Source organism: Malus domestica, chromosome 05 (assembly GCF_042453785.1).
Source record: "Malus domestica chromosome 05, GDT2T_hap1".
In the NCBI taxonomy this organism is placed as follows: Eukaryota; Viridiplantae; Streptophyta; class Magnoliopsida; order Rosales; family Rosaceae; genus Malus; species Malus domestica.
This window is the reverse complement of record NC_091665.1, coordinates 40,425,619-40,451,132: the sequence shown is the minus strand read 5'-3', so window position 1 is coordinate 40,451,132 and position 25,514 is coordinate 40,425,619. Positions and strand designations below refer to the sequence as shown.

Sequence of the window (25,514 nt, the reverse complement as noted above, 5' to 3'; positions counted from 1 at the left end):
ATACGAATTGTTGTTAGCGCTTTGTATTTGTACAATGTTATGTAGAAATGCTAAAGGGATCAACAAAAAAAATTAAACATTAGGCATTAGTGAATTTAGTAATAATTACATAATTAGTCATTTCATTTCTAAAATGTATATCGAGAAATGTTAAGGGTATTATCTCAAAAGTAAAATTCTTTATAAATTCTGTCACCTCGCATTTTAAGGTCAATTTTCATGTAAATATTATAAAATATTGTGTCTAACCTCCCCTTACCCCCCAAATCCAATATTAAACTTTTACTAGAACAAATTAAAAAATTAACCTAAAAGAAAAATTATACTTACATCTTAATACAGGTAAAATTATACATATGTCACATGCAAGTAATAAAGGTAAAACATTTAAAATACGAGAATGATTTAGAACACCAAAAAAACACTTGATTATGAATTTAATAGCTAAATACGGTCTTTTACCAGAATTTATGATTTTAGTTACAACCAAAAGATTAAATTTAACCACAATCTTAACAAAAAATAAACCATAAAACCTAAAAAAACAAGAAAGAAAAAAAATCTTTAGTCATTATTTCAAAAAGAAATTTGGTCATTAATTACAGGAAAAAAAGAAAGAAAAATGAATTAACTCTCTCTATCTGTATCTCTCTCTCGTATCGGGGTCTAATCTATCTCAGCTGCTGCCTTCTCAAATCTTCGTCTCGCTTTCTCTCTCCTCACTTTCTCTCTCTATCTCTTTCACTTACAATGCGCTGTTGATGAGTTTGATGTCTCACCCCACCAAACGCTCCTCAGCCATCAACCACAGCAGCAGCGGCACCTCCTCCTCCTCTTCCTCCTCTCTCAACCCTTCTTCCGCCGCCCCGCCCATGAAAAAGGCCAAGTCGCAGGCGGTGGCCTGTTCCCTCGATCCCAGCAAAAATGGCCTCCACCACCACCACCACCACCCTCACACTCACCCTACCCAGGACCCCGATAACGACACCGTATTCGACCCCTCTTCCATGTCCCTCGACGATGATCTCAGGCCCGACGACCCCTCTCCCCGAGGCGTCGCCGCCAATTTGTCCCGCAAAAAGGCCCAGCCCCCTCAGCCCTCTACCAAGAAGCTCGTCATCAAGCTCGTCAAAGGTACGGCTTCTTGATCCTAAAACGCCGTCGTCTTTTGGGCTAATTTTGATATATTGGGTTCAGATAGTCATTTCTAGGTTTTGTAGGATTGGATAGGATCGTTGGTTTTGCTTGGGGGTTTGAGGACTAGGGCAATCTGTTGACTTAGGTTTTGGGTTCAATTAGGTGGAACTGAGAGGTGGGTTTCAACTTGGATACTTCAGTTTCATGTGGGTTTTGTGCAAAATCTCTACTTGTATCATTTGCAAGACGGGAATAAAGAAATCCTTTTATGTTTTTGAATGTGTATTTGCCCTTAATTTTCTTTCCATGCTAGCACTTCTGCAAATTGGTTTAACATTGGTGCTCGAATCTTGCGTGTCCTATGCAATTTGCATGCTTTTGATGAAAACATGTTTCGTCTGCGGTTACTGTGATTGGCTAGCTGATTTTGATGGCAAGTTCTTCTGCCACTATCTGGTCAGTGATTGAACTAGGGAAGTTCCAGTTCTGTTTATGGTAATCTGAATTAGGTGTCGGCATTGCTGTCCTAGATGCTCTCTGTGTAGGAAGTAGTTGGTGCATGAACAAAGTGAAAGTTTTGCATGGCATATAGCTTGAGCTTATTATCTATCGTACATTTAGATGAGAGACTTTAGAGTTCCATGGAACTTAGGCTAAATTTGTTAGGGATGCACTACAAATATTAGATAAAGGGTTGAAAATGACGAGATGCAATGATTTGAGAGAACTTTTATTGCTGTTTTCTTTATTATTGATAGGAATTCTCTTGTTAAGACCCTATGAATTGATTAAAACCTCAGATTCATACTAAAACCATGAGAATTCAATAAAGGTGTCATTTTGAAATTCCACGTGTCTTTGTAGTGTATTTGTATTGTTTTAGTAGTAGCTTTGTAGTGCATGGGTATTCTTTTGTAGTGTCCTTGTAGTAATTATACCGAGTTTAAAGTTCCTTGGTACTTTCAACATCCCTCGTTCAAAACATAGGGCTAATGTTTTTTGTAGCATGATTAGGTTTGGATTAGAAATTATGTTTTTCTGGGGTGCTAGTTACGAGCGGATGTAGCAGTACACAATACTTGTTAATTTGGGCAGGTTGTCTGGTTTCGTTGCAGCAAGGTCTAGTACTGGCTTCTACACACATACACACAAACGCACAGACTTGCATAGATTCATACATGAAGATAGAGATAGAGATAGAGAGAGTTACTCACCAATGTCATGCTCATTTTGCTTTGCAAATTACACTACATTTTGACAAAGGTTACTGACTATTTCCATGTCGTCTTAATGAAGCTAAACCCACGTTACCCACGAATTTTGAAGAGGAAACATGGGCAAAGCTGAAGTCGGCTATTTGTGCTATATTCTTGAAGAAACCTGATTCTTGTGACTTGGAGAAGCTTTATCAGGTAGAACAACCACATTTCTCTTTGTTTTGCAATATGAATTTCCATGCATTAGGGTTAACAGAAAACAAATCATGTTCTCCTCAGGCTGTTACTGATCTCTGTTTGCACAAGATGGGAGGAAGTCTTTATCAACGAATTGAGAAGGAGTGCGAAAGACACATAGCTGCAGCGCTGCAATCTTTGGTTGGCCAAAGCCCAGATTTAGTGGTCTTTCTATCACTTGTTGAGAGATGCTGGCAGGACCTTTGTGATCAGATGTTAATGATTCGCGGTATAGCCTTATATCTTGATAGGACATATGTGAAACAAACACCAAATGTGCGTTCATTGTGGGACATGGGATTGCAGCTTTTCCGCAAACATCTTTCTCTGTCTCCAGAAGTTGAACACAAAACTGTCACTGGCCTTTTAAGAATGATAGAGAAAGAAAGGTAAGATATATTCCATCAATATCAACTAATGGTATGTTGTAGGACAGATTAGATAACATTTGCGGTGGGTTGGTTTGGAAAATGTAGGTCCAAAAAATGATCGTAAACTTTCAAAACCATAATTATAGTCCTTCCTTCCCAGATTTCTCCTATTTCTAGAAGGTGAGTGAGGGTTTTAGGCTGTATGGTTGGATTGATTAGGTGAGGTTTTGATGGATGAATGCTTGTAGACATATGTTATATGTTATAGGCATTTGAATCTTCTTACTTTGAAAAGGAAACTTCTCGCTTTTAAGTTCATTATATATAGCCAAGATTGTGCCTTTCATCTTTCCTAGAAACTGACTTTGTGTACAATAATAAAATCTTTATATATAACCTTTTCTTCCATGATGTTGGGTCTGTAAGGGTAGACACTTGCAGCTCCGAATGTTTCTCTTATTAATGGGTAGGCCATGAGTAGTAATGGTATATGTGGCGTGCCATAGAGCTCCCACACCATGAAGTAAAAAGCTTAGCGCCCAACTGTTAATCAAGACCTAAGACTTGAATGTTGATCTATTAACATATTACAAGTCTCTTTATTAATTTTTTGGGTTTGTTTTTGCAACTAGTAAATCTACAATGTTGTGGTTTTGGTTTTCCAGATTAGGTGAAGCAGTGGCCAGGACTCTGCTTAACCATCTTTTGAAGATGTTTACAGCTTTAGGGATCTACTCAGAAAGCTTTGAGAAGCCATTTCTTGAATGTACTTCTGAATTCTATGCTGCTGAAGGCATGAAATATATGCAGCAAGCGGATGTTCCGGATTACTTGAAGCATGTGGAGGTGCATATTTCTCTCTCCATCTCTCAAGTCTTTATGAGGCCTGTTTACTTCAGCAATTTCTTTTCTTCTCATTTGTATTTTTTTGAACATAATGACTTCTTCCAATTACTTTGAACCTATCTAGCTTGTCTCTTTGTCACTATGATGACTTATGCCTACCATTGGAGATTTTTGGATAACTTGTTGCAGACAAGGTTGCATGAAGAACATGAAAGATGTTTAATCTACCTGGATGCAAGTACAAGAAAGCCATTAGTTGCAACAGCAGAAAAACAGCTTTTAGAGCGCCATATTCCTGCCATTCTCGACAAGGTTTTTATCTTGTTATGAACTTTATTTTTCTATCTTCCAAGTTTTTGAATTCTACCCCTATGTACTGAATTCAGGTAATTATGGTTCCCTTATAGGGTTTCACATTGCTGATGGATGGCAATCGCATTGAGGACCTTCAAAGGATGCACACTCTTTTCTCCAGAGTCAATGCCCTGGAATCACTAAGGCAAGCGCTTAGCTCATACATCCGGAGGACAGGGCAGGGGATTATCATGGATGAAGAAAAAGATAAAGAAATGGTTGCTTCTCTTTTGGAATTTAAGGCTTCTCTTGACACTATATGGGAAGAAAGCTTTTTCAAGAATGAAGTATTTTGCAACACCATAAAGGATGCCTTCGAGCATTTAATTAATCTCCGACAGGTAACCTTTTATCCCATTGGCTATTCCCGTGTTTCCTTGTGTTTCTATTCCTTCATAATAAAATGGGAAATCTTCGACGGGGTTTCAAGTGATGCAATGTAGGAAAGGCATAATTTAGCAGAGAAATGATACTTGATGCAAAAGTGGCAAGTACATGGTTAAGAGTTTGGATAAGTTTTGGTTATGGCCTTTCTATCATGAATAACCATCTATAGATTTATTGTCTTCAGTTGAAGGTAGCTAGTTTGATTCCATGTACAATCGCCCCTCCCCCACCTTTTCCAGTGTGTTTGCAATTTAAGTTTAATGCACTGCTCCTAGACATGTTTGAAGACGAGTTTTTCTTTCTGTTATAGAACCGACCTGCTGAGCTGATTGCAAAGTTTTTGGACGAGAAGCTTCGTGCTGGGAATAAGGGTACTTCTGAAGAGGAATTGGAGGGAATGCTTGATAAGGTCTTGGTTTTATTCAGGTTTATACAGGTAAGATTTAAAAGTTAATGTCCAAATTAATAATTTGATTACTGGGTTAATTAGCATATCTCATATGCATATTTTCTCTTATATGTTCTTGCAAGCCCTTGTTACTTAGCTGCTCGTGTCTGTCTACAAATGGTACGGATTTAAGGTTCTTTCTTCCTAATCCAGGGTAAGGACGTGTTTGAAGCATTTTATAAGAAAGATCTTGCAAAAAGGCTACTGTTGGGAAAGAGTGCTTCTATTGACGCAGAGAAGTCTATGATTTCCAAGGTAAATAATGGATTTTGATTTTCTTGACATAATACTGAATGAGCTCTCTGTCACTTGATTGGGCTGACCGAATTTCATATGTGGACAGCTGAAGACCGAGTGTGGCAGTCAGTTTACGAACAAACTTGAAGGAATGTTCAAGGTGTGCATATTTTCTTAGTCGTATGTTCAGTTGTATTGATCAATTAATATTGCCCCCAGTATTCATGCCAAAATTAGGGATAGAATTTGTCCTTGCTGATGCATCATTTCGGATTGACTTTTATAGAGTGCGCAAAAAGTGAGGTCATGATCGTAGGGGTTGATTTGTTCCTAAACTTATTCCATGCCCAAGGTTGCTTATCTCTATAGGATGTAAAATGTGGAAATGGATCTCTTACAGGCTTGTTTAACTGCTATAGTCTAATGAATTCTTGTACTAATTTAAGCTATTCCATCTTACATGCTGGTAGGTGTTGTAGTTAACGTAGCATGAATAACACTTTTCTAGGCTTAATTTTTTCGCTGTTCTCTTTTTGCGAGTACTCTTGGCTGTTCTACTGTTGGAGGATTTTGTTAAAGATTGTAGATTTAATTAGCAATGCAAAGCATTATGTGATGGCCATTAGTTGATCACAATATGCGTTACCACATTAGTGGTTTTCAGTCAACCATTTTGCTCGTGTAACACTATGATTGGTACTAGGGAAGGAAACTAGGGAGGATGAATTAGGGTATGTTATGAAAGGAACGAAAAGTTGGAAGGATGGAGAGGAGTGTTCTTCTCTCCTGTTGTTTCGTATGCATCATAGGAAGGAAAGGGTAGTCGAAATGAAGGAACAATTGAAATCTCCTCTGAATGTCTTACTTTATTTGTTTTCTGTTTTTCGTTGCAGATGAAAACCATATTTAATGATGGTAAAACACAAGAAAAGAAACTTTCAGTATGGTTGAGTTCAACTTTGCTCATGTTATGGGTTGTAGGTTTTTTCTTTTCTTTGTAGCAACAGGGGTAATGTAAATAGTATAGCACTGGGTTGAGATCAACAAAGTTCATTTGTATATGAACTCCTGTAGTTAGTTCGGGAATTGGGATTCATAATTACTCTCTATATCATCCACTTTCTTCATTTCTTCCAAAAATCATATTTACTTTATATAGGGATGGATTTGTGATTCACTTGTGGCTAGAGTTATATTGCAATAATTAATGATACTAAATTTTTTCTTTGCATGTACATCTTTTCAGGATATTGAACTGTCGAAGGAGATAAACGAGTCCTTCAAACAATCATCCCAGGCCAGGACAAAACTCCCATCAGGGATTGAGATGAGTGTTCATGTCCTTACGACTGGGTATGCTTCAAATTATTATTTTTTCTTTGAATTTTGAAAAATGGAATGTGAAAAGTTGGTTTGGTTTCTTGTGATGTGTTCAATATGTTCCCTTACAATATTAGCATTAAAACTGAAGATCATGAATCTGACTAAACGTTTGTCTTAAAAAAATGAATTCATAAATTTTCACATTTAATTTAAATTTCTTTGATATTGCTGGATCTACTTTGAAACTGTAAAAAGATTGGTGAATTTGATTTATGTCATTTCCATTTAATTCAACTGCATTTCGATCTGTCAAACAAAATATATTCTATATTTATTTTAAAGTATTCGTTTGTGCATATACCTTATTATTGAAATTATACATTTTAGTGAGAGAACGTATGGAACCTATTGTGAAGAACTTTACTTAAAACTTGGACTTTATTTTTTTGCATTGTTTATTTTCTCCATTTCTGCAAAGAGTTCTAAGTAGTGCTTTGGTACAGGTACTGGCCTACATATCCTCCCATGGATGTTAGACTTCCTCATGAATTGAATGTTTACCAGGTCAGTACATGCTACCCAACAGGTACTTTCATTTTTGGCGAGTTTAATGTGCTTGGTAAATTGTTTGACTCATTTTTCTTTGTTCAACAGGATATCTTCAAGGAGTTTTACCTAAGCAAGTACAGTGGTAGGCGTTTGATGTGGCAAAATTCATTAGGCCACTGTGTCTTGAAAGCAGAGTTTCCTAAAGGCAAAAAGGAGCTTGCAGTTTCTCTGTTTCAGGTTGGTCATTATGCTTCTGTTTACCGGCATTCGTTTTCGGTATCCAGTAGAATTCCTTAACACTATGTTTGGATGAAGAAATTTAAGATTACTAAAGAATTTTAAAATGACTGAAATTTAAATGACGGAATTTTATTCTATAGAATTTGTGAATTTTCTTGTTTGGGTAACCTAAAAGAACAATGGAATTGAATACGGAATTTGTTGTTTTTAAACTCTCAATCATAGAAATTGGAAAATGACACCTATTTACATGGAATTTAAACTTGGGAATTGGAGGTCCCAAATTCCAAGTTTTTTTTCCATGCAGAAATTCTAAATTTCTATATTTATGAATCCAAACAAGGGAATTGGTGCGTGTCAATTTATAAATTCTGTCTTTAATTCAAATTCCAAGTTTATTTCCCTCATCCAAACAGTGTAAATCTACTTGTCTAAGTGAATGAATTATAATCGTTTGGTTTGCCAGACCGTTGTCTTGATGCTGTTTAATGATGCTGAGAAGCTAAGCCTTGAAGACATTAAGGATTCAACTGGCATTGAGGACAAGGAACTGAGAAGAACTCTGCAGTCCCTTGCATGTGGAAAAGTTCGTGTCCTACAAAAGGTGGGTGCTTGGATAACTTTCCAGATTCATCTGCAAAATCTTTGTCTATAACTTAATTGGAAATGTTGGGTCTTATCCTTATTTTTTGTGTTTTTCCTTTCTCTAATTTGTGCTATAGTTTCCCAAGGGGAGAGACGTGGACGATGGCGATACATTTACGTTCAATGATTCATTTACTGCTCCTCTCTACCGCATAAAGGTAATTTGATTTGCTTGTGCTTAGTGCAAAGTAACAGTTATCAAAAGGTCTCAAGCTCCATGTGCACAAAGGCTTGTATAAGTGTGAGAATTTGGATAGCTGAAAGTATTGTCCTGTCGGTTTTCGCCTGTGCTTTAAACCACTCAGGTTCACTGTAGTTTTGGACCACTCCCATGATGTTGCTTACATTATTTTGACGGATGCAGGTGAATGCGATCCAAATGAAGGAAACAGTGGAGGAGAACACGAGCACCACTGAAAGAGTATTTCAAGACCGCCAATATCAGGTCAGCCTTCTCTCTGTGTTCCAGATTTTTCCTATTACGCACGTTGGTTGCATCCCAAATTTCAAAATAGATTGTTGTGAACGGTCTGATTGAAAATTGTCTCGCAGGTTGATGCTGCAATTGTACGGATAATGAAAACTAGGAAGGTGCTGAGTCACACTCTTCTGATAACAGAACTGTTCCAACAGGTAAGTAAAAAGTCGTTTGATTTCTTATTCAAATCCATTCATTTATACAAATCAGCATTTACGGGCCTGGAAATAAGTAACGAGCAAGGAAAAATGTTGAGGGAGATTGTGTGGTGTTGGTGTTTGTTGTGGTGAGCAGCTTAAATTTCCGATAAAGCCGGCAGATTTGAAGAAAAGGATTGAAAGCCTGATTGACCGGGAGTACCTAGAACGGGACAAGAACAACCCGCAAATTTACAACTACCTAGCATAATAAAGGAAATGGAACCCAGCAGATATTGAAGTTTTCTCCTCTGTAAATGACACGGGAAAGACGACGACTTCTGTCCTGGGGAGGGAAGAAGGCATGATGTCCTGTCCGGTCCGGTCCCCTTCCCTCGTCTAATTTATTATGTACAGCGACTTGTAGTTTTTATCTTCTTTTTTTCCCTAAATTTTTGTACTTTGATTGTAAAAAATATTTAGTCTCCGTTTTTCACATCTCCTGTTCCTGCAAAAAAGAGTCGACTACTTGAATGAATTGCTGTGAACAAAGAAAAAAAACAAAGGAATTTTCTTTATCTTCTCTTGCGGCGCCGGCGGCGTCTTCTCTCTGTGTTGTCACGGGGCCAAAAGCTTTCCAAAAACTCATGCAAGACATATAAAAAATGTTTGATGTCTGAAGGAAATTCGTTTCAGGCTGTGTGTCTTTTTCGACAAACGATAACGTTAATGGACTAGGTGCACTAGGTGTTAGGGAAGAAGGGAATCGGTGAGGATCGAACTTGTACTGTGATATACATGGGTATGGATGCTTTTTGTTGCTGCAGTAGAGCGTTGATTTCTTCTGCCATTGCGGTAAAACGTTATCTGTCCTGGCTGTAATGGTTTATATAACAAACTGTGAGGAATGAATGGTAGTGCTTCGATGTTTTAATCTCCACCATCGGTTTTAAATGCAACGGTGGTGATTATAATCTCCCTCGTGTAGAGAACGAGATTACAGTTTTATAAAATTCTTTTCGTTCCACGTGATAAATAACCACGAGATATTGTACTAATTTACCCTTAAAAAATTTAATTGAGTTTCAGAAATAATTATTAATAATAATAACAAAATACAAGAAAAAATTGAAAAGTAAGTTAACGGTGTATGGTCGGAAGAGGAAAAGGAAAACTATCAGACGGCCTTGACGCCATCGGAATGTGAAGAAGCTGCGATGGCCGCAGCGGCCTTGGGATCCTCCGCCTCGAGATCCACTGCGATGGTATTGACGGCGGGAGGGTTGAGAGGGGCGCGGATGTCGGAGGAGACGACGGCGTCGTCTGGATCGTAGTCGGGATTGAGGTTGCGATCGATGGCTTCGCGGCCCTGTTCGAGGCAGGGCTTGCAGGCAATCTCGATGGCGATCCAACCGAGAACCACTCCCACTATCGCAATCACTGAGGTCGTTATTGCCCCCATTTTCTTCTTCTTCTTCCTTCTCCGCGGTTCTGATTCGTCGATTCTGGGGTTTCACCCTCGAGTCTCAACTCACAACGGTGTCGTTTTGTTCACTACGCCCACGAAGAGTATATTTGATAAAGCTACCTCGCTGGGCTACACTCAGCACCACCTAACCCTCGTCTAAGCCCATTTAGTAAGGCCTCCATAGGAAATGACGTGAACATGTTTTTTTTTTTTTTTTTTTAGGTAAAAGACGTTAAGTTAGTTGGTTAGGTCAGTGTTCATTTTTAGAAACCGAGTTCGAATCATTCATCAAAATAAAAGAGGCGATCCTAGTCTTATTCTTTTTCGCATTGAAAAACGGTCTCTATGCACCTAAAAATCATCTGCGAAAATCATTTATGTGTGCTCGAAAATAGTGTACATATGCTTGAAAATGATCTCGACATCCAGAAGGGAATTAATTTTCGCATGCGCATTTTCTCCTTCTAAATACTTTCCACTCATCTATGTCTCGTAATTCTCTTTTGATTTGTTTACCCCAAAATACAAGCGTGTATGGGTAAAAAGTGTGCATAATTCACTTCTCAAAAATCCCTATCCACCCTAGCTTGCTCCTGGGGTAAGCTAGTGCACAGTAAAAATTTAGGAAAGGAAAGAACCATTTACAGTTTACTATTTTTTTTACCGTTGAGGTACCATTCACACTCTGTTTTCAGTAACATAGGCACTTTGTTTCACAATAGCCCCCACAAATTACATCCCGTTTTTGAAGATTCTAAGGTACAAAATGTATGATATCCATTGCTCAATGTGCACTAAAAAAGTGTAGAATATTTAACAGGTAAATCTGAGTCACTTAAAAGACAATGTATACTATACAATGATGTATAGTAGGACTCTCGAGTTTCTTCTACTTCTCTGTTTTTAGTAAATAACCGACATTCACAAAACGTACCTATCCCTTGTTTCATACGCCTTTTCCTCTCTCTCATCACATGAGTAGTCACGTGATGAGAGAGAGATAAAGAGAGGCAACATAAAGAGAGGCGTATAAAACAAGGGATATAAAAGGTTCTTCCCTCACGGGACTCTTCGACTCCAAGCTGTACGTTAACTGGTTTCCACCAGCTGTTCCTCTCCGTTTTGGTGTCCTTTTCAACCCCAAATCCAGCTCTTCTCAACCACAAATGCCACAAATGCTCCATTAACTCCCAGTTATTGAACAATCTGCAACTTAGTTAAGGGCATGGTCCTCTCGAAGTTTGGTTCAAGGACGGCTATACCTACCTTCACCCTTTTCTTCGACGCTCACGCAGCTTCTTTAGCAATCCAGATGCCAATACCGTTAACTGTAAAGCGCTGAAATATCCGATGAAGATGCCACGAAAGCAACTTGTCCAAGGGTTTACTAAAACTGCATACGAAAACAGTCGCAAACCTAAGAAAGTCATGGAGGGATTACGTAAACCTGGTGTTTAGTTTGGAGGAATCTAAGCAAACCATGTGACCACAATAAGGAGCTAAAGTAGCTAGCTCAGTCGAACCCTATGGTCACGGGCAAGATGCAGTTAAGGAGAGATGACAAACATTCTGCATTAGTAAGAGGAGCAGCGTATTTAAATTAATCTCGCGATAAACAGTATATCAAGTTCATCCGAAAACATGGGGATAATATCAGGGGTATCCAAGCAAGAGTAAAATAGTATACGCAACACACAAAGCGAAATCAAGGTAAGAGAGGAAGAGAAAACAAACGATGAACAGCCATATAAACAGAGGAAAAACAACCGTATACTTGAATACATTCCAATAACACAAAACCATTTTACGCGTCCATTAGGTATTTATAGCTACGGTATTTTATATAACCATACAAAGTGGCAGAACATGAAATGAAAGATTGACAAGCTAAGCAAACAGGACCTGCGAACTTGAGGGCGTCAAGTCGGAGAAACAATCCGGTGCATCAACCACATTCCATCGAACACCAAAGCTCCACTTCTTCTCGCAAGTTCCTTTACGGCTAACCCTTGAGATTTGACCCACAGCAACATGAAGGTTCTTGCCCACAACATATATCATGCAATCACAGGCATTGACAGCAAAGGGTTTACAGATCTGCTCTGGCAAAGGGGGCCCTTCTATTGGTTCCCAGGAATCAGTATCGGCATCATAAACCTTAAGCTTCATCCTTTCAAGCTCCGAGACCACAAACAAATGGCCATAAATCACCACACTTGAACCTGTCCAGCCTTCTCTCAGTCCGACAGCCATGCTCTCCCAATTATTAGTTCTCGGATCATAAACCTGACCCCTGGGAGAGACAAAGAAAGGCCACAACCAGCCTTCTGTAACAAGAAGCTTTCCGTTGAGAACTGCTGCATCATAAGAGGCCATATTTGCTCCCATGCTAGCTATGGGATGCCAACTCCCTTTAACGGGGTCCAAAACCTCGGCTGAGTCAAGCTCAAAAAGATCTGAGCTGTTTCCTCCAGCCACATAAATCTTCCCATCAATAACTCCACTTGCAAAAAAAGACCTCGCACTTATCATCTGATTTATCACAGTCCACCGATTCTTCTGAACTTCATATTTCAGGACCAAGTCAAGCGGACAGTCCACGTCAGAGACCATACCACCACAAATAAAGAGAGTTCCTTCTTGGGGCATCGATACACATCTGAATCCATGGGGAAAAACTTTGTCTCTGCAAGGCATGGCAGGGATAGTGTGCCAAGAGAAATTAGTGAGATCAAGAACCTGCCATTGAATCCTTCCAGTGCACTTGTGAAAGGCAAAGACAAAAAGCCAAGGGACTTTGAAGCCTAGTTCTTTTCTTCGAGTAAAAAACCGCTCTTTACTACCAAACATTAGATGCCAACGCTTGCAGACAGCCTTGCTTGCTGTGTGGCCTTCGACTGGAACCCGAAGGAGACAGTTAAGTGCAACATCATCAGGAAGGCCAGGAATGAGGGGGGTTTCCTCAAGAGACAGCTCTAACTCCGGGGAAGGATTCAACAACGAAGACTGGATAACCGCTAATCTAAACTTCGGGGATAATGCAATTTGAGAATCCCCCAGCTTGTGTACCGGCGCCTGTTGGGAGGACAGTCTAACCCGTTGCATCCTTTCCCCTTTTGAGCAAAATATACAAAACCCTTGCTTTAAATGCAACTTGGTTCCTATATTTCGTCTCCGATAATCTTACTAAGAACAGCACTTATCTTCCACAATCCACAGGTTTTGTGCAAACAAAGCAATCCCAATATCCAAATTTACAGAAGCAAAGCCCTTTGCATGATCACAATCTAAACATCCAAACTTCTACTCACATTTATGAACAAAAAATCATGAACTTTTCCTCTCTATATACACCACAGCCACTGTAGCCAATCAGAACACCAAATTCAGAACCAAAAGCTACGAAATTTCAACCCACTGAATAAAAAAACAGAAAACACCCAAAATTCACAATCACTCATAAAACAAAAGTACCTCAAAAAGCAGCTCAAAATCCAATCTTTTATCCTTTAATGCAAACAAATCCAACCGAAGACAAAAACCCAGTTCGGAAATCACACAGAATCAAACTTTCTGTGACCCTTTCAGCTTCAACATTCAGCAAACAGTAAACCCAGAAGAACGCAAACAAGCTGTACAGCTTGTGAACAAAAGCAGCATAGGAGAGAGAAAGAAGGAAGAGATAGAAAGTGGTAAGGGGAACAATAACTTACAACTAGAAAAGGGTGGAAAGATTGTTATACAAAGATGGTGACTTGATGAGAATTTAGAGAGTTTTTTTTTTCTTTTTTTTTTCTTTTTTTTGCATTTGCAAGGTAGAGAAGGTGACCCATCAGCCTGTTCTTCCTCTTTTATTACGTGGCAAACAAGGTCTAAAATATCGATGATATCGGAAATATCGGTAGTCCAAAAACATGGAAATTTTGAAGGAAATATCGGAATATTATCGATATCGATAAAAATTGAATAAAAACCACATAAATTGTAAGAAAAACTTGAAATTTTTTATTAAACTTTGAAAGATGTTTATTTAATTAATTATCTATTAGTTTATCACAAAAAATTGGAAAGAAATGCATTGCATGATGGATTTAACTGATTTAAGTTGATTATATAGCGAGCTGGCAAAACATTGTGAGTGTAGAAAATATGTAGTAATTAATGAAAGAAGTTTAAACAAACCATAATCATTTATATATAATGAATTAGTACAATATTTTACATTTTATACATTGTATGGTAAGATACATGAGTGACTTAATACTATATAGAGTTCCTATTGAGATCTAAAATATCGATGATATCGAAAATATCTGTGGTCCAAAAACACGAAAATTTCGATGAAAATATTGGGATAATATCGATATTTTAGACCTTGATGTCAAACATGGTTCTGTGATTCTGGATTAAGTAATAATTACGCGCCAAATCAGCGAGGTAATTACAGATGGGAGTGAAAAGATGTGGAATTCTTTTGATAGAAGTTGGAGAGTGATTTGCACGCTCCTTAATGAAAGTGGAGTAAGTTGCAAACTCACTCTTAGAATATTGAAAAGGAGATTGACTACAAAATAAGATTAAGATTAAGATTAAGATTAAGATAAATGATAAAACCCTTGTTAATGCGTGTTTTTAAGCTCGAAATGTTGTGTTTGATAGATAAGTTTGTTTTAAGTTCCAATTCTAGAAGCTTGCATGTTTATTTTAACTCTACTTTTCTTTGCAGTTATTTGATTTTCTTTTTGTTTCCGAACATTTGACTTAACATAATCATAAAGCATAATTATCTTTAGGGCTTGAACATTTCAGTTAGAGTAAATTGTAGTAATGATTCCTCAACTTTAATTAAATTGGAGCAATGATCTCTCAACTAAAAATTCATTATCATTGGTCCCTCAACTTATCAAAATGTATAGCTATAGTCATTTTCATCAATTTCGTCAAAATTTTGTCAAAATAAGTTATGTTGGAATAAGCATTTATATAATTAGAATCTCTCAACCCATCAAAGTATGTGATTATGGTCATTTTCGTCAACTACATTAAATTTTTTGTCAAAACGAGTTATGTTGGAATGACCATTGCTACAATTGGGTTAAAGTTAAGGAACTATTTCTCCAGTTGAAGTAAAGTTGAGGGACCAATGGTAATGAATTTTTAGTTGAGGGACCATTACTCCAATTGAGTTAAAGTTAAGGGATCATGACTACAATTTAGTCTTTCAGTTAGATTGAGCAACAAATAAATGTTATCGTATATCTTGCTAATTAACAAATAAGCGAGAACGAGTGTGTTATGTAATTTTGGACGAAGACCTATTAGAATCAAAAGACCCATTAGAATCAAAGTTATGACATCATATTAGACCTATTATTAAAGTTTGAGGTAAAATCAGCTCAAAATAGCTCGAATTTGCATTTATGTGTTAAATTACTAATACATGCATAAAATATATGGCCCTAAAATAAAATAGAATAAGTTCTCAACTTTAAATCTTATAAAGTCCCACATATTATTCTCCTTTACTAGGAAGATAAGAATTTTGCTGTGATTAAACCTTGGAGGTACCACAACGCTAAAGGAGAAAGATAACATTATTCTCTTTTAACAAAACGAGAAAGAAAGGGAACCATCACATAGAGGCTAAGTGGTCAGGGTGAACTTCAAGTTCGTATTCCACATGACTGGTTTGAGTTTGATTCTTACTACTCGTGAATCACATGATGATGGCTAGAGAAAGACTAAAATGTTTCTTTGAATCTAAAGGTTTAGTGTGGGTGTGTGTGACCGAGGAAGAAGTCAGTAAAGGATTTTTTTTTTTTGAATTTTTTTTTAACCCCTTCTCAAAAAAAAAAAAAATCCACGTGGATCCCCCCTAATGACACGTGGTGCCCATTCATTGTCCACATAAACGCCATATCATCAGTTAATGACAGACTTAACAATTTGATTAACAGATGTATGAGACTGTCCTCAAATTAACACTTTAGGTATGACTCTGAGACGAAAAAAATTTGATGTACTAAATGTTGAAAACCATGAAACATGAGAGTAGTAAACTGATATTTACCCTAAATAAAAGGTTAGGAGTATCAAATAAGTTTGTGATAAATAAATTTAGAGTTACGTTTAGTCTTTTTTTTCCTTAAAAGAGATACGTTTAGTCTTTTTACTCTTTAAAGATGATTGAAAACGAAAGAAAGACAAGTGGGAATCAAACCGAATTTTATTTTATTTTTTGGGAAAAATGAGACACTACTTTCCCATCTTCATGTTTTATTTTGCCATCTGAACTTTCTGTTTAGTTCTAAAATTGTTTTGCGCTTTTAATTCATGCCAATGTGTCTCGACGATGGTTTGTTCAGTTACATCGTTAAATTGATGGTCCTTTTTGTTCATTTATTCTTACTTTTTTCTCATCACTTAGTTATCAAAATTCCAAGTGTGTATTAAATTACGTTGTAAATTTACTTTCTTAAAAGTTGTCACGCGCACTGCATTTGATAAAATTAGCGAAAAATTGTAACAAAATTGAGGTGGAGGTGTTGGTTTGTGACGGAAATTGAGAGTTTATGGAAACTCAAAACCAAATTGAAAGTTCAAAAGTAAAGCGAAACAAGTTCCTCAATTCATGGAGCATTGCTAGATTTTTTTCTTTTAATTTTGGATAGTGCTATTCAGTATTCACACCCCTTTATTAATTTTATCTTATTCATTTCATTCAATCAGTCAACCGAAAATTAAGATGAGTCAACCGAAAATTAAGATGAGTGTGAGAGGTAAAAGTAAGTGTCTAAATAACACCACACTTTATTTTGAGGTGTGTAGTTTGTATTGATGGGTTGGGTTTGGTCCAAATCACATAACCATCACACAATCAATGAGGGTATGAGATGGAGGGCTAATGGCAATGCAATGAGCATTGCTTTTTTGACTCCCAATCCCTTTGAAGTCCAACCAATTCACGTCACTGCATTTGTTGTTTGGAGGCATGTCATTTTTCATCCTCCTACAATGCAATTCCTATGATTCCTAATCCTCCTTGCTGCATCGGATACTTTCTTTGCAAAACAGACCCAAGTTTGCAGACATTTCCAAGAAAAACACATGTTGGGTTTGCTGATTTTGGAAAGATAACATAGGCAGATAGAAACTGTCACCAAACCAAACCACATTGTTAATAATCTGGTTATGGTAAAAAAAAGAACAAGTAACTATCGAAGCAACCGGAGCCTCTCGTTAGTGAGAAAAACTTGGCTATCGTGGGTTCAAACACTCACGTTTTCTGTCTCTCATCACCTGACATGTCGTGTGATGAGAGAGATGGGGGGAGAGAGAGAGAGAGAGCAAAATTTCCTCCCACCCAATTCTCGCCATACTCAGCCGCATAGGATAAATTTCCAAAAAGAAGCTATCGCTTGTCTTGACAGAAGACTGCAACTGCTCATTAACATCCTTGATCATGATCTGCAATCTGCGGATAAACAGAACAACCTCCAGACGACAAAGAAAGAAAAAGAAATGAAGCAGTAAGATTCCTGCAACGATTCCATAAAAAAAATGCAATGAAGATCTAAACACGATTCTTTACAGGGGAAAAACAGCAATAAGAAAGCTTACGTGGTCGAACTTAGACTCCCAAATAAGTGTTATAGCTCCATTTGCTATCCCATCTGCCACTGCATTCTTCTCTCTATAAACATGCAGTAATGTGCAGTGTTCAAATTGCTGCATAAAAAAAATCTGCACTTCAAAAGGGGTGACAGCGGAAGCATTACCTTGCTTCATCATTTTTAGAATAATAGCGAAGTCCATCTGAATACATCTTTTAGTGCTTTTCTTCTAAATTGGAAACTGCAAGCCAAAATGTATCCCCAGATTTCTGCTTCAATATCCCCTGACAAGATTGGATTAAATAACTTTCCCTGCTCCAAATCCACCAGATGCCATTCTCCTCGGCGCATCAACATTCATATTCTGACATCCCATGTCAGGAGGCTCCCATGCCAGAAAGACCTGTACTTCCAATTGGTTTTTGAGAACAGGGGAAGTGGCGTCCAGCCAACCTCCGACAGATACCAACATGTGCAGATAAACAGGCTACTCCCTTCAAGACTATCACACTACAAGCATACAGGCCTTATAATCTGAATAAAAGGAGTAACATACTGGTTTGCCACTCTGATGTCTCCCAAATGGTTTGAGCTTTGCTGCAATCTCTCAATATGAAATATAGATCAATGGGCCAATGCCGTAGTTCGCATACAGCAATTTTCCCACAGAAGCTCCAGCAAGGGCCAGGCCATTGGTCCCCTTCAAAGAACAGGCCATATGCAGACACTAAAGTGAACATTTCAAGTGTCCCCAATAGATGCATATCACTGACACGTCCAATTAAACCAGCAGGATCACCGGTAATAGTCGCACCAAATTCTCTGCGGGCATGTAACTGCAAAATGTTTAAGAATTAAAAATAACAAGCATTTCTGAGAGTGCAAGGACCATATGTCACTGACCAATAATCCAAGATGATCTTAAGGCTTAAGCAAGTTTGAGTGGATTGGTTACTCCGCCAGACTTATAAACCAAAACAGAAGGTGCAGACTATAGTTGGTAATAAAGTAAAGAGGCACACCACAATATCTCAGTCTATTTCCTAAACACAATACATTTACTTCGAGGATGAAAAAAAAAGAGAATAGTGCAGGTATAGAATGAGTAAAAATATGAAATCATTAATAAAAATAAAAAATTAAGATTTCTTTTCATTTTAGAGAGGGAGAGGGAGAGCTCATGTTCTTCCATCAAGCCCATATTTATTTATAAATATTCACTACTTACAAATACATTGAATAGATAAAGCAACAAATTAGAGATTGATCTAGACTTATCTGGCCTTCCAATTTAACATAAAAGTTATTTGTGACCCAAAAAAGGAGTTTTCATCTTTAGAAAGCTCTTCCGAGGCTGATCGGTTCCATGATCACTTTGAGTTTTGTAATATAGCTGAAGCAAAGCTACAGCTGTAGCAAAAGATGAAGATCTGTTTGGCTTTCCTCTTTCGCATTAGAAGCTATTCCTGACCCAGAAAGGCAGTTCTCTGAATCTTTAAAAAGAAGAAGCTCTCTCTCCAGAGGCTTTTCTCTTTCCATTGACAGTGAATTCATGATCTCAGCGCTTCCTCCTCCTCCACCAAACCAGTGTCCGTTACCTCCTACAGAGTTTAAGGCAGTTTTGTCTTATACAGACCAATTTCACCTTGGCCTGAAGATTGTCAGAGATGTCATGTGGAGGCTTTTCTGTTTCCATTGACGACTCAGAGGTTGATCTTAGGCCTTTTTATTGTATTCATCATCTCAGCACTTCCTCTGGCTTCGCATAAGGACCACCGCTTCCTTTTCTCAGAGGTTAAGACAGTCTCTGTCTTACACCGACCAAATTCACCTTGGCCAGAAGATTGACTGGGATGTGGAGGCAAGGAACCACCAGTATGAGGTTCCTCGAAGCCAAGTGACTGATTTGAGCCGAGACCTGAATCAAGATCAGTTACAGCTTTCACAAGATATGAAATCATACCATCAATGTGGGCTTGAAGGTATGGCATACCATCCGTAAAAGATTGAGATCGATCCTTATTAAGCTCACAAACTCCATTTATGACATAAGAGAATAATGGGCTGGAAGGGACACCAGTTGGTACTGCGCTACCAGAGGAAGCAACCATAAAGGATAAAGGTTTAGAATCTGGGATTTCATCATAGGCACTGCTAGATGAAAATTTGGAGGCATGGCGCTTGTATTGGTCTCATAGGCCTTGCTCACAAACCTCACATTCACCCGGCTATTTTGATTTGAGTAGAATCTCATGGAGAAATTCAAAGGAGAGGTTAACTTACTGATGAGATTACTTGGATTGCTCCCAGCAACTCCAGAAAAAAATTTCAGGGTGGCGCATGCTGAAAGGAGGAGCATCATAAGTCATATTTGTCGAGTTATTGAAAAGGCTAGCATAAATCTAGCTCCTTTTTGCGTTGATCTCTTCCTTATGAACCCTAAGATGGCCCAAATGGCCCCCTAGAGCCTGACGATTTTGTAATACCCTTTTGCAATAGAAGCAGTGGACACCCACATGTTTCTTTGCCTTTCTTTCTTAGGAGTTAAAAAGGAAAGTCATTCTTGAAGTGAAAACGACGACCCTTAACAAGAGCTTTGAGAAGAAGAACATAAAACTAGCAGGAGCAAAAACAATGAAGGGGTAAGGAAGATGTCTTGCTTCTTTGCCATGTTATATCTATGTGTGGGGATGCTACAAAACCTACTGATAAATTAAAATATAAACGACAATTCTCATAAAACTCATTTTAGAAAAGAAGACACGTTACACAAATACAACCACAACAGTTGCCACATAAAGCTCATGCAGAGGAAACTTTAAATCAATCTTATCGGCAAGAATTTGCATAGAGAGCTCATATTGCTTAAGAAAAAAAAATGTGCATGGAAGATGAACACATTGCAGAACAAATGCCAAAGAACTATAATTAATACACATTCTTATAACATGGTCATGAAACATGTCAGTATCGCTTTTGCATCAGTTAAGGGGTAGTATAGGAAATTTCATCTCGCAGCAAAATATAGGTATTGGCGTAAACTCACATAAGATATGGTCTTCACCATGACATGAGTCACCTTTTTCAATTTTGTATTTTTCTGCAAGATACAAAATCCAATACTAACTGATGTAAACAGTGACAGGTTGTTTCATGACACCCTATTATAGAACGTGTAATAATTATATTTCTATTATGTTTTCAACGTGTTCACTGTCCATGCAATTTATTTTTCTTAAGCATTAATAACTCTCTTTCATGCAGATTCTTACCGATAAGGTACTTTTCTCCACTATACAACCCTATTCAATAACAGAAATAAATTTGTTATTTGTTGCAATAACCTCGTTGCTTAGTAATCATGTAAGGTAAATAAGGTAATTATATGCATTGAATAGATAAAGCTACGGATTAGAGATCGATCTTCTCTGCTTACAAATAAATTGAATAGATAAAGCTACAAATTAGAGATCGATCTAGAGTCTAGACTTACTTGGCCTTCCTATAACGCACAAAAGCTATTTGTGACCTAGAAAAGGAGTTTTCATCTTTAGAAAGCTCTTCCTGAGGCTTATCTGTTCCATGGTCACTTAGAGTTTTGTAATATAGATACAAAGCTACAGATGTAGAAAAAGATCGAGATTTGTTTGGCTTTCCTCTTTCGCATTAAAAGCTATTCCTGTCCCAGAAAAGCAGTTCTCTGAATCTTTAAAAAGAAGAAGCTCTCTCTTTGAAGCTTCTCTCTTTCCATTAACGATGAATTTATGATCTCATCACTTCCTCCTCCTCCACCAAAGCAGTGTCTGTTACCTCTTACAGAGTTCAAGGCAGATTGTTTCTTATACAAACGATGTGAATTCATGATCTCACCTTGGCCTAAAGATTGAAAGAGATGCGGACGCTTATCCGTTTCAAATGACAACTCAGAGTTGATCTTAGGCTTTTTTAGTAAATTCATCATCTTAGAAGTTCTTCTGGCTTCACGTAAGGAGCACCACTTCCTTTACTCAGAGGTTAAGACAGTCTCTGTCTTACACCAACCGATTTCACCTTGGCCAAAAGGTTGACTGGGATGTGGAGGCAAGGAACCACCAGTATGAGGTTCCTTGAAGCCAGGTGACTGATCTGAGCTAAAACCTGAATCAAGATTAGTTACAGCTTTCACAAGATATGAAATCATACCATCGATGCAGGCCTAAAGGTATGGTGTACCATCCGTAAAAGATTGGAATTGATCCTTATTAAGCTCACAAACTCCATTTATGACAAAAGAGAATAACCAATCCATTTGTGTAACGTATCTTCTTTTCTTAAATGAGTTTTATGAGAACTGCCGTTTTCCGAATATTTTTATTTATCAATAGGTTTTGTATCATCCCGCACATGGATATAACAGAGGAAAAAAGCAAGGTATCTTCCTCACCATTTCATTGTTTTTGCTCCTACTAATTTTTATCTTCTTCTCAAAACTCTTGTTCAGGGGCGCCATTTTCACTTCAACAATGAATTTCCTTTTAACCCCTTAGAAAGGAAAGGCAAAGAAATATGTAGGTGTTCACAGCTTCTATTGCAAAAGGGTGAATATGACAAAAAAGTTGTCACATAAAGCTTATGCAGTGGAAACTTTAAATCAATCTTATCGGAAAGAATTTGCATGGAGGGCTCATACTGCTTGAGAAAAAAATTTGCATGGACAACGAACACTTTGCCAAAATGGTCATGAAACATGTCAATACCGCTTTTGCATCAGTTACGAAGTAGTATTGGAAATTTCATCTCGCAGAAAAATAGGGTATTGGCGTAAACTCACATAATGGTCTTGACTATGACATTGAGTCACCTTTCTTAATTCTGTATTTTTTTGCGAGATAAAAAATCCAATACTAAATGATGCAAAAGCGGCAATGATAGATTGTTTCATGACACCCTATTATAGAATGTGTAATAATTGAGTTCTATTACATTTGCTCTTCAACGTGTTTGCCGCTCATGCAATTTTATTTTTCTTAAGCATTAATGACTCTCTTTGATGCAGATTCTTGCCGATAAGATTGATTTAAAGTTTTACTGCATAACCTTTACGTGATAACTTTTTTTTATCCTATTAAGCATTAATGGCTCTCCTAGATCAATCTCTATATTTGTAGTTATCTATTCATTGTATTTGATATTTATATAGACATAGGGTTTGATAAAAAAGAAATCTTCATTTTTTTCTTTTCATTAACGTCTTCATATTTTTATTAATTCTATATTTGCATTTTCAGTTGTCTACCAATGAATTTATTTCTTCCTTTTTCTTAAATCTCTTTTCTTCATTAAATTTATTATAATTTTAAAAAAAAATGTTAGATTACAATGAACAATGCAATTAGAAGTGTATTATCAAGTGGGTTGCGTTATGTTAAGGAATCAAGGGTTTGAGGACAAAACTAAATGTAAAAGCTTACAACAAAATTACACAATTGGAAAAGATGTCCATAAAGAAAACTCAAAAGAGAATCAGCCAGACAACAACTAAAATCCCCCCGCTATGGAAACTCAGAAAGCTAACTGATAGTAGCTTTCCAATCAAGCCAAACTACGGAAAAGGACAAATCTTTAAAATCTACAGAAACCGACACTCGCAATGAAGACCATACTCTTTAAACAAAACAAAAAACGTAAACTTAAAATTCAAAACCACACATACCTTTGCTTCACCTGTTGCTGAAGCCATAAACCACCTTGTTTCACGCCATTTATCACTCCTGGAACATTAAGCCAAAATAACATCATTTTCACATGAATGGTAAGCATCATACCTAGTTTTTGCACAGCTTAAGGGTACGAATATACCTATCCTTTTGCGCCTAAATGACATACAAAGGATGTCAAAATCTTACCCAAAACCATAACAAGCCCAAGCAGTTGGGTTTTGAGTAGTTCTCTTCAACATCATTGATGATGTAAAACAGAAAAAGACAAAATAAAAAATAAACTGGAAACACCTTTCAAAATGCTGAGCTTGAACCATTTTGAGTTGGACTCAAATTTTTTTTTCAGTAGTCTTTTCAAAACCATTTTGAATGTTCAAATGTTTTCAGGTACTACACTTGAAATCTTTTCCTATAGGCTCAGAAGGCTTCAAGTAAAGTAATTCAAAACCATGTTTACATTTTTTTTTTTTTGTTTCATCTACATTACTTGAAGATATGTCGAGCTAGTTTCAAAGCTTAATAAAAAGTGTCGATGAAAACATGAAAAGTTTACAACAGTTGAAAAGACGATAATGCATTCTCTAGATAATAAATGACTACAGCAACTTTAGGCCTATTCGTGTCCCAATTCTAGGTAGCAAACTCACTTTCAAAATTGAGATGAAGAGTAATAGCGTTGTTGCAGGTTTTACGGTAATGACCAGTTGAGCCACATTTTCCACAATTCCTTGTAGACAGTTCTTCTCCATGAGACTTTTTTTTTTGGTTGAGATGAAATTCTTTCCTTCTTGCACCTTTCGCATGACCTCCATTTAGAAGAAAGTTCTTGTGGTCATACCCTAATATCTTTCAATGCACATTCAAAAACCCTCCTAGCCGTCGATAACTTATATCCACTCCAAGATCTTTCAGCACATCCTCAGTGATATTTTTCGGTTTGCATTGGCACAAAACACGCTTGTACTTTGACTTTACAAACTCACCAATGAGAGAGCTGCTTGCTTGTGGTTGACTGCCATTTTTAGCATCTAATGAACTGCCATTTTTAGCATCGGATGAACAAGAGTGGCGGCTATCATATTTTGTTGTCATAAAATAATCAGTCTCGCGACTTGGCCGCATGGACTTTCCTTATGCAGTTGTCATTCACGCAGTTCAACAATTCTCCAATTTGATTGGACATGTAAGTGATTAAAAGGCTCTGAATACCAATCTGGGCCAGGATCGGACTGGTCAGTGGCCGAACAAAACCGGAAACACACAAAAGAACACACTTTTAGACAAGGTATGATTTGCAGATGAATAAGTTGTTAACTGGGATTACAATGTTGCGCATAGATAAATACACAACACCAATGCAAAAAAGTACATAAGAATGCAAGCGATTATAAACCTTATGTTAACGATCTACCGCAAACGGCCTACCCAGCTCTTAGATGTGCAAAAACAAAGCAGGAATTGTCATTGGCTACAACCAAGATAAGTTCTTCCATCATGGAAGAGCTTTTGCAAGCAAAGTTGATGCCTTGGGAACAATGTAGCTCGTGATTTATGCCCAATTCCAATGGAAATGGATTGAGTCGGCCAAATTATTCAAATTTTTTTCCGAGTGAGCTCATCAGGCTGCGAAGAAACCCTAAACCCTAGCTTAATTTACAGCACAACGTTTCATTTGTTTTGGTACATATAGGGGAGCAAAATTCCTAAATCAAATCGATTGCATAATTTAATCCAACTAAACCAAAATTTAACATCAATAAAGCGTAGGAATTTTACCAACGGCGAAAGCTACAGAGTGTTGCAGACGATGGGCGCGGTGTCGCCCGCGGCGGAGCTGACGGAGGCGTTTGGAGAGTTCGGAGTATGGAGCAAGCTGTTGTACGACGGGTGTCGAGTGAGGTGCCAAGGCGTGGCGGATTTTAGATCAGTGGTGTTGGAAATGGATATACATTGAACCTCGGTAGTATCGACTCGGGCCTGGCGGCCCATGAATAATTTTTTCCCATTTGGATTACAAATTCTTGGCCCATTTTTCGAAACCTATGAAATTTACCAAGTGCTATGTCCCATTCATCATGTTCCGTGCAAACAACCTGAATTGGATTGTAGAAATAATTTTCTTTTTTAT

The 25,514-nt window shown here is 37.6% G+C and overlaps 3 protein-coding genes across 8 annotated transcripts; 1 reads left to right on the top strand and 2 right to left on the bottom strand.

The window, feature by feature from the left end:
• The first annotated feature begins 638 nt into the window (after window positions 1-638).
• Window positions 639-9,102, top strand: LOC103435151 (cullin-4). Its single transcript, XM_070822774.1, has 17 exons — window positions 639-1,134; window positions 2,434-2,549; window positions 2,634-2,980; window positions 3,628-3,808; window positions 3,998-4,120; window positions 4,216-4,503; window positions 4,860-4,985; window positions 5,151-5,252; window positions 5,341-5,394; window positions 6,481-6,587; window positions 7,061-7,121; window positions 7,212-7,343; window positions 7,813-7,950; window positions 8,069-8,149; window positions 8,356-8,436; window positions 8,544-8,624; window positions 8,764-9,102. Exons 1-17 carry the CDS (start codon window positions 762-764, stop codon window positions 8,875-8,877), a joined length of 2,505 nt encoding a protein of 834 aa, XP_070678875.1. The 5' UTR covers window positions 639-761; the 3' UTR covers window positions 8,878-9,102.
• A 2,720-nt stretch (window positions 9,103-11,822) lies between these two features.
• LOC103435150 (F-box/kelch-repeat protein At1g30090) lies at window positions 11,823-13,898 on the bottom strand. Its single transcript, XM_029103076.2, has 2 exons — window positions 13,549-13,898; window positions 11,823-13,436 (listed from the first exon to the last, which is right to left on the bottom strand). Exon 2 carries the CDS (start codon window positions 13,177-13,179, stop codon window positions 11,962-11,964), a length of 1,218 nt encoding a protein of 405 aa, XP_028958909.1. The 5' UTR covers window positions 13,180-13,436; window positions 13,549-13,898; the 3' UTR covers window positions 11,823-11,961.
• Window positions 13,899-16,860: 2,962 nt separating this feature from the next.
• Window positions 16,861-25,312, bottom strand: LOC103435149 (uncharacterized). Of its 6 annotated transcripts, none has more exons than XR_529360.4 (7): window positions 25,163-25,312; window positions 24,034-24,615; window positions 23,380-23,437; window positions 17,853-18,523; window positions 17,695-17,767; window positions 17,355-17,612; window positions 16,861-17,227 (listed from the first exon to the last, which is right to left on the bottom strand). XR_529360.4 is itself a non-coding variant. In XM_070822772.1 (7 exons), exons 4-7 carry the CDS (start codon window positions 17,897-17,899, stop codon window positions 17,076-17,078), a joined length of 486 nt encoding a protein of 161 aa, XP_070678873.1. In that variant the 5' UTR covers window positions 17,900-20,030; window positions 23,380-23,437; window positions 24,034-24,615; window positions 25,163-25,312; the 3' UTR covers window positions 16,861-17,075. The 6 variants fall into 6 exon arrangements, 3 of the variants coding, with proteins under 3 accessions (XP_070678873.1, XP_070678872.1, XP_070678874.1); XR_011581607.1 differs by having other exon boundaries at window positions 17,355-17,568; window positions 17,695-17,802; window positions 18,244-18,523; XM_070822772.1 differs by having other exon boundaries at window positions 17,355-17,568; window positions 17,853-20,030.
• Between the last annotated feature and the right edge of the window lie 202 nt (window positions 25,313-25,514).